Source organism: Alnus glutinosa, chromosome 1 (assembly GCF_958979055.1).
Source record: "Alnus glutinosa chromosome 1, dhAlnGlut1.1, whole genome shotgun sequence".
In the NCBI taxonomy this organism is placed as follows: Eukaryota; Viridiplantae; Streptophyta; class Magnoliopsida; order Fagales; family Betulaceae; genus Alnus; species Alnus glutinosa.
In genome coordinates, this window is record NC_084886.1 from 44,377,654 (window position 1) to 44,386,011 (window position 8,358).

Consider the following 8,358-nt stretch of genomic DNA (forward strand, 5'->3'; position numbering starts at 1 on the left):
GATTTGGTTAGGAATTTTAGGGGATCATGCTTTCTAGATCTTCTTCTTCTTTTATTATTATTTTTTTATTTATTTTTTATTTTTCTTTCTAATATGCTTTCTAGAATTTAAGGTATAGAAAGACTAGACTAGGGCACTTTTTTTTTTACCCAAAGCAAGATTATACATGTGCACTTGCTCGTGTTCAGGTTAGATCAATATAGATGAATATTATGATAGTAGGCTTATAACTTTTTTATAACTCTTATTTAACATTAACATGTTTTAAGATTAATGTTACACATACACTTTTTCACAATTTTTATAACTTGTTGCCACGTGTCTCCACGCCATTCACTAAAAAAAAAAAAAAAAAAAAAAAGATTAATACCCACCAATCATATGTTAACACTTATCAATAAGTTGTTAAAGAGTTACAGGTCTAATATTTTATTATTTTTCATAGAAAAATGGTAAAGATATACCTAACTTTTTTATAACTTGCTGACACGTGTCAATACGTGATTAAAGTCATATCGACCACTGAAAAAAATTAACACCCTTCAATTATATGCTTACATGTGTCAATAAGTTATAAAAAGGTTTTAAGTCTAATATTTTTCTTAAAGGAAGAATGGTGTTATACCTACGATCTTTTTACAACTCGTCTACATACTAACTAAATAATACGTGGTTACAATATGAGAGTTGAACTTAAGTGGCTTTTTAATTTCATAATAATATTTTTTATTTGAAGAAATAAAATGAATAGAATATCATGTTATTTATCTTGGTTCATTCCATCTAAATGAAGTTACATATACAATCATCATGATACTCTACACTGTTAAGATAATTCAACATATTTCTAAAGTCCCAGCCATTACTAATTTTAACTAAATGGTTTAGATACTTATAATTTAACTCCTATTAAACTCGGTGAGATAAAAAAGAAATAAAAAAAATAATAAGAAAAAAAAAGTTGAAAAAAATGATATTTTAATGAAACATTAAAATTCGAACTATTTAATTTAAAAATAATAATTAAAATTTAAAATTGTGTTACAAAGTTAGTTAAGAAATCCATAAAACTTTAATCCTTCCCTGATATCATGCCTTTCAATAACAGATTTGGCTTAGGTGTTGACTGTAATTTTTTAAACGGTCAAAATTTAATTACAGTTTTTATATTTCTCATGAAAATTTTAAAATTAAATTTAAATCGTTGAAAAAACTACAAAGGCCAAATGAGAGGCAGTTCGGCGAAACCCTCAATTTATTTTTTATTTTTTATTTTTAATGTTTACATTTACATTTATATTTTAATATTTTTTATCATATGTGACAATGATGTTGACGTAGCATTTAACCGTATGAAAGTTGGGTACAAGTTTTTTTTTTTCCTTGCCACAATAGTTGTCTTGTCGGCCAATTTTTATACACATAGAGCTAATTACAAATTAATGCAAACGCATCATACGCATGGATTGATTTTACATTTTCTCCGGATCATAATATGTTTTTAACAAAATAATAACAATAGGTTTAAAATAAAGATACAATATTTATAAGTTAAAGGGCCAAAAAAATCAACTTTTACATGAACAATCAAGGGACATGAATATGATGAGCTACTTAGACCAAAAAAAAAAAAGTGGCAGTTTATTAGCCTGTTGGATGGGTAAGGAAGGGATAACCGGATAAGGTGTAAAGGAGGCGCTGGGCAAGACTGAAGACCGCGGAGAGAGAAAGAAAGGGAGGGAGGAGGAGAGAATGGCTACTTCCACTTGGTTTCTTCAGAGTGCACTGGCCTCTTCCCAACAGCTATGGATGGGGCCTAAGTTAGTGGCCGCTGCTGCAGCTCCAAGCCCACACCCATCTCCATCTCTATCTCTTGTTGTTGAAGCCAAAACCAGAACCAGTAGAGAAGACAGGACCGCCCGCCATGTTCGCATTAGAAAGAAGGTAGTTTTATCCATCTCTCTATCTCTCTATCCATCTATTTCGGTATCATAGTTGGCTATTGACCCTTTACACCAGAATTCTGGATTGGCACGCGTTCTGTTTCCAAAATTGCCTATGAAATGGCTGAATGAAACAATAAGCTCAGCTTGACCCTTTTTTAAAGGGTTTAGATAAACTCTTCAACTGAGTTTATTGGCTGAGCAAGATATGTGCTTTTTGACAATACCAGCGATCACTGTTTGGTATAAGCCTATAAGGCTTGCATAAGTGACAATGCTGTTATTGTCAGCTTAGTGGGTGCTCTAATCTCTATGACATTTCATGCAATTTTTGCTCGCTAGCTAATGTTCTTGACATTTTCGAATCTGGGTTGGGTCCCTATAGATGAGTCTTTTCATTATGTAATTTCTAGATGCTGATGGACTTGATGTATTGAAGTTGCTCAGCTTTGTAAAATTGCATTTCGCTGAATTGAACTCTTCGATTTTCCACCCCACTACTTCACGAGATAGGAACTGTTGGTTCCTGTTCAACAAGATTTCAGGTTGTTGATCAATGCGCTGAATTTACACTGCATGCAGTGCCTATATGAGGTGTACCTGTGACTGGAGTTGGTATCACAGGTCCCAGAAGTGAGGAGAGCAAGATTCTGTATAAATGACAGCACATAATCTTTGGGCATCATTCTTCTTTGTACATGGGTACGGAAACGATAATGGGACATTGGCAGGCACCTTAATCGAGTGGAGAAATTTCTTTGTGACTCTGCTGGCCATCCATTTCAAGAGGGAATGATGTCGATATTTCTATGATTTATATTATGAAAAATGGGAAGGAGCAGACCATATGCATTTTTCTAGGATTTAGGAACGGGAAACTAAGGTTTATATGACTGGACATAAATTATTCTCAATCACTGTGCCTAACCGAAAACAGTGAAGCAGGTTGCCTACCTACCACTTTGGTAAACCGTTCATTTAGAAAATGAATATCTGCGAGTGTTCTTTTTTAATGATTTAAACATTTTAGAATAGTGAAGAACTGGGTCGGTAATTAGACATTTATCTGTTATGGTATTTGTTTTCGTACTTTATTTAATTTTTTTCTTGGGAGGATGGGAGCATGATCTGTTTCTGTGCTTTGGTGAAATTTCTTTGAGAACGAAATTTGCTAATCTTGATCATTGGTGATGCCATACCTATCCATTTTGCCATCGATGTTTTTGGTTTGTTAGGTTGAAGGGACACCAGAAAGGCCAAGGTTGTGTGTCTTCCGCTCCAACAAGCATCTCTATGTCCAGGTAATTGATGACACCAAGATGCACACGCTTGCTTCGGCTTCAACAATGCAGAAACCCATCTCTGAGGAGTTCGACTATAGCTCTGGTCCCACTATTGTAAGTTACATATATCTATTTGTCAATTAATTTGAAACAATGTAGTTGCTACCCAATTGTGGTCCATTGATCTAAAGTGTTGGTCTCTCTCTCTCTCCCAAACCAAAATCGAGTCAAATATGCCTACGCATTGGGTTGGGGTTTGGCCCAAGGGTTTACGGGAACTAACAAAGTAATGTAGAATAGGATCTACTCTTTGACAGACACCAGATTGGTAATAACAATCTTCTGCTTCCTTGGATGCATCATCATCTGAAGAATTTTTGGGTACTCTTTAGGTGTAACGATTTTTGTTTATTCTAACATGGTTGGCTCCTCTATGGTTCAGAAAGTTTATTGCCTCTGCTAACAAATGGTAGGTAATTTTTTCTGTTAATTTGTCATTTTCTTTATGACCCTTTTAAATGATAGTCTGCATGCTTTTGAATTATGTTATTGCTTTTACTAAACCTACACGCATTTGATGAACTTTTAGTTGGACTTTGTAACAAAGCTCCTTTAATCACTGGTCTTTTGTTCTCCTGTGGGTTAATTGTGTTTCTAGAATGCATATGATGAATGGTAATTATATTATAGTTTTCCAAAAGCAACTGTTTAGGAAGTGTCATCTCTCATGTCCACCTAGATCTAAGTGCCTTGGTTAGTAATTTGGTTTCTTCATCCCCTTTTTTAGTTAGCAATTTGGTTATTTTTCTCCCCCTTTAAAATAAGCTACTTGTTTTTAAAGCAAAGGTCCTCATCTTTGCAAATTTTTCCCATCAGGATGTGGCAAAGAAGGTGGGTGAAGTCATTGCAAGGTCCTGTTTGGAGAAAGGAATCACAAAAGTGGCCTTTGACAGAGGTGGATACCCATACCATGGACGTGTTGAAGCCCTTGCTAATGCAGCTCGAGAACATGGCCTTCAATTCTGAGATTTTGATAGTTAATTTTTTCTTTCGAACAAGTTTTTTGTCTAATTTGGAATCTTGTGATGGAAGACTAAAGCAACTTGTGATCTATGGGACTCTTTTCTTTGGAAAGGCTTTTGTTTATGTTCAAATATTAATTTAAATACTAAGTTTATCATTTATTTCGATCTAAATTTTTGGAGTAAGTGGTGATTTATCCATTTATGTATTTTGTTTTTTTTTCCTTCTACGAAAGGCCTAGAGAATAAAAGATGTTGGAAAGAACCGAGAAAACCCAACCTCGCATGCAGATTGTGAAGCCCAACTTGTATGGAAATCATTTTGTTTTGCAGTAATTTAACGGAACTGAAGTCAGCAGGTCCATCCAAAACAGGAGATGATTGGCACCAAAGTCTCAACAGAAAGTTCTTTAACTAACAACAGCTATAAATAGGAGGGAAAGGGAACAACGAGGAAGACCCTTCGAAAGGCAAGAAATGGTAGCTAACTATAGAACCCCTATAATTAGAAGCAGTACGTTATTTGTCTCTGGCTGTCATTCTTTCCATTTATATCTCCCCGAGTTTAGATTCCTTTTGCTGAGATATCCTCCTCTCTATCTCTCTGTTTCTGGAGGATAAGTCTTCCTCCTCCTCCATTCTCTTTTTCCTGTAAGCGCAGCACCTGGATGTTGCAGTCTCCTTGATTTCTCAAGGATGGCGACGGCCAACGTGTCTACAGTGGTATGCCCTGCACCCATGAAGGCTACGTCCAATGGGTCGTTCCAAGGTGAGAATCCCCTGGATTTCGCACTTCCCTTGGTAATACTCCAGATATGTATGGTCGTCGTTCTTACCAGGTTGCTTGCGTTTATTCTTAAACCTCTCAGACAACCCAGAGTCATTGCAGAGATCATCGTAAGTGAGTTATAATTCTCTTAATTACTCGTCGTAAATGAATATCACATGCACCTTATTAATATAAATCATGCAAGCAGGGAGGAGTATTGCTTGGACCGTCTGCATTGGGGAGAAACAAGGCATTTCTCCACACGGTTTTCCCCCCCAAGAGCATGACCGTCCTCGACACGCTCGCCAACATCGGCCTCCTCTTCTTCTTGTTTCTGGTGGGTCTTGAGCTTGACTTTCGTTCAATTCGTCACACCGGGAAAAAGGCCTTAGGAATAGCCGTTGCTGGAATCAGCCTTCCTTTCATGCTCGGAATAGGGACGTCCTTCGTTCTTCGTTCCACTGTATCCAAAGGAGTGGCTCATGGCCCCTTTCTTGTATTCATGGGGGTTGCCATGTCCATCACTGCATTTCCTGTCCTCGCACGCATCCTAGCCGAGCTCAAACTTCTCACAACCGACATTGGCCGCATTGCTATGTCAGCCGCTGCGGTCAACGACGTCGCTGCCTGGATACTCCTTGCGCTTGCTATTGCACTTTCGGGGACCAACACATCTCCTCTCGTCTCTGTATGGGTTCTACTCTGTGGCGCTGCCTTTGTGACCTTTGCTGTTCTAGTTTTAAGACCGGCACTGGCGGTGATGGCTCGGCGCTCCCCCGAAGGTGAGCCCGTCAAGGAGCTCTACATATGCATCACGCTGTCACTGGTGTTGGCTGCAGGTTTTGTGACGGACACCATTGGCATACACGCACTTTTTGGGGCTTTTGTGGTGGGCGTAGTGGTACCAAAGGACGGTCCTTTTGCTGGGGTGCTGATAGAGAAGATTGAGGATGTCGTCTCGGGGCTTCTCCTGCCACTCTACTTCGTTTCCAGTGGACTCAAGACCAACGTTGCAACCATAAGCGGAGGGCTTTCGTGGGGCTTGCTAGTACTTGTCATATTCACCGCATGTTTTGGGAAGGTCCTTGGCACGCTGACCGTTTCAATGTTAGTTAAGGTGCCTTTCAGGGAAGCCTTGACACTTGGATTTCTGATGAACACCAAGGGTTTGGTAGAGCTCATAGTCCTCAACATTGGCAAGGACCGAAAGGTACCTTACGCTAGCTCTTCCTTTCTCTTATCAATATTTTTCCTTTGTTTGATAACGCCTTTTAGAAAAGCTTTTTACTTTTTTTTTTTTTTTTTTTTTTTGCAGCATTAACAAATAACTTTAAAAACAAAGTATTCACGAAAACACGCAAACACTACTTTTTATCTTAATGACACATTAGAACACTTTCTCATTAAAAAAAAAAAAAAGCATCATCTTAAAAGTGTGATCAAACGAACCCATTATTATTGGGTACAATATATATATACACCATAGATTGTATATTTTTACAAATTAGGAGTAATGCTACTCTTTAGTCTCATTTAATACGCTCATTTCACACCGATAGACATAACGTGTGAAAAAAAAAAAAAAAAAAAAAAGATAGCCACTTAAAACACGCAACGTCAGTCGGTGTGAAATTAGTGTTAATAGTAGCATTAATCATGTACAAATATAAGAGCTAAGAATAATGCTACTCTTCACACTCATTTATCACACCTATGTCACACCGACCGGCCGGCTTATAATGCCAACCACTTAAAATATGTAATTGGGTGGCCACGCTTTCTCTGCATTTACAAAGCAAAGCAATTCTTTTGTAAATTGTTTGCAGCAGATCGATCGACTGACTCCTGCCACCAACCTTTTGGTTTTGTTACCCTATGATCAATTGCAGGTGTTGAACGAACAGACTTTTGCTATCATGGTTATGATGGCGTTGTTCACTACCTTCATCACCACCCCAATAGTGACGGCCTTGTACAAGCCTGCTCGGAAGGGAGCCCCCTACAAGCACCGCACTGTCCAACGGAAAGACCTAGACACAGAGCTCCGAGTGCTTGCTTGCTTCCATAGCACGCGCAACATCCCAGCCATAATCAATCTGGTCGAGTCTTCTCGCGGGACGCGTAAGCGAGGACGCCTTTGCATATATGCCATGCACCTTATGGAACTTTCAGAACGATCTTCGGCGATCTCAATGGTTCACAAAGCACGCAGCGATGGTCTCCCCTTCTGGAACAAAAAACGCGATGACAAAGATCAAATGGTCATAGCTTTCGAGGCCTATGGACAGCTCAGTAGTGTGAGCGTGCGCCCCATGACCGCCATCTCCTCTCTCGACAATATTCATGAGGACATCTGCACCAGCGCACACCAAAAGCGCGTGGCCATGATTCTACTACCATTTCACAAGCACCAGCGTCTAGACGGAGCTTTGGAGTCGCTGGGAAGCTCTTTCCATGCGGTGAACGAGCGTGTCTTCCGCCAGGCCCCGTGCTCCGTCGGAATTCTTGTCGACCGTGGTCTCGGAGGGACCACGCAAGTCTCAGCCAGTGAAGTTTCTTACCAGGTAGTGGTTCCCTTTTTTGGCGGACGCGATGACCGCGAAGCGCTTGCATATGGGATGAGGATGGCTGAGCACCCGGGGATAATGCTCACCGTCGTGAAATTTGTAACTTCCGGGAAATCACTGAGATTTGGTGCCCCTTCGGTTCGTCTAGCTCCCAACAAGAACGACAAGAAAATAACTGCAGACGAAGCGGACAACGCCAGCGAGGAGGACAAAGTCTTCATTTCGGAGTTGATGAGCTTGCGCAGCAACAAGGAGGAGTCAATACTGTACGAGGAAAGGGTGGTTGAAAGCAAGGGCGAGGTGGTGGAAGCATTGAGAGCCTTGAACAAGTTCAATCTGTTTTTGGTGGGAAGAACGCCGCCAATGTCTCCCTTGGTAGACAGAAGCGATTGTCCAGAGCTGGGGCCGGTAGGAAGCTTCTTAGCATCATCGGACTTTTCCACAGGCGCATCGGTTCTAGTGGTTCAACAATATCACCCCGCCGCAAATCTTCACCCGCTCGTGGAGGAACAAGATAATTATGCAGAAACCTACGACGTTCCCGACACACCACATGGGGTACAAGTATGAGGCAACACTCACCGGTGTCCAAAGCAATTACTTTCTGATTTTTAGTCTAAACTTTGGAGATGATACACGTACATTATTACTTCTTTTCTAAGTCCCCAAACATTTAATTTTGTGTAATTCATATGTAAAAATAGTAATAATGGGGCACGTTATTACTTTTTTAGAAAGAAAAAAAAAAAAAAAAAAATCTGTCCCACATAGCTT

General features: G+C 39.6%; 2 protein-coding genes across 3 annotated transcripts; both read left to right on the forward strand.

The window, feature by feature from the left end:
• The first annotated feature begins 1,653 nt into the window (after positions 1 to 1,653).
• On the forward strand, positions 1,654 to 4,422 carry LOC133851716 (large ribosomal subunit protein uL18c). The gene is made up of 3 exons (XM_062288268.1): positions 1,654 to 1,944; positions 3,179 to 3,340; positions 4,103 to 4,422. Exons 1-3 carry the CDS (start codon positions 1,753 to 1,755, stop codon positions 4,250 to 4,252), a joined length of 504 nt encoding a protein of 167 aa, XP_062144252.1. The 5' UTR covers positions 1,654 to 1,752; the 3' UTR covers positions 4,253 to 4,422.
• Positions 4,423 to 4,509: 87 nt separating this feature from the next.
• On the forward strand, positions 4,510 to 8,339 carry LOC133851693 (cation/H(+) antiporter 19). 2 transcript variants are annotated; one of them, XM_062288235.1, is made up of 4 exons: positions 4,510 to 4,728; positions 4,865 to 5,145; positions 5,226 to 6,227; positions 6,907 to 8,339. In XM_062288235.1, the coding sequence occupies exons 2-4, from the start codon at positions 4,945 to 4,947 to the stop codon at positions 8,152 to 8,154; spliced, it is 2,451 nt and encodes an 816-aa protein (XP_062144219.1). In that variant the 5' UTR covers positions 4,510 to 4,728; positions 4,865 to 4,944; the 3' UTR covers positions 8,155 to 8,339. The 2 variants fall into 2 exon arrangements, with proteins under 2 accessions (XP_062144219.1, XP_062144228.1); XM_062288244.1 differs by lacking the exon at positions 4,510 to 4,728 and having other exon boundaries at positions 5,017 to 5,149.
• Positions 8,340 to 8,358: the final 19 nt, after the last annotated feature.

Bases quoted from the DNA above. Each gene is read 5' to 3' on its own strand.
- LOC133851716 (XM_062288268.1), top strand. From the start codon at position 1,753: ATGGCTACTTCCACTTGGTTTCTTCAGAGTGCACTGGCCTCTTCCCAA. The intron at 1,945-3,178 runs GTAGTTTTATCC...TTGGTTTGTTAG, and splicing joins ATGTTCGCATTAGAAAGAAG to GTTGAAGGGACACCAGAAAG. The intron at 3,341-4,102 runs GTAAGTTACATA...TTTTCCCATCAG, and splicing joins ATAGCTCTGGTCCCACTATT to GATGTGGCAAAGAAGGTGGG.
- LOC133851693 (XM_062288235.1), top strand. From the start codon at position 4,945: ATGGCGACGGCCAACGTGTCTACAGTGGTATGCCCTGCACCCATGAAG. The intron at 5,146-5,225 runs GTAAGTGAGTTA...TCATGCAAGCAG, and splicing joins GAGTCATTGCAGAGATCATC to GGAGGAGTATTGCTTGGACC. The intron at 6,228-6,906 runs GTACCTTACGCT...GATCAATTGCAG, and splicing joins ACATTGGCAAGGACCGAAAG to GTGTTGAACGAACAGACTTT.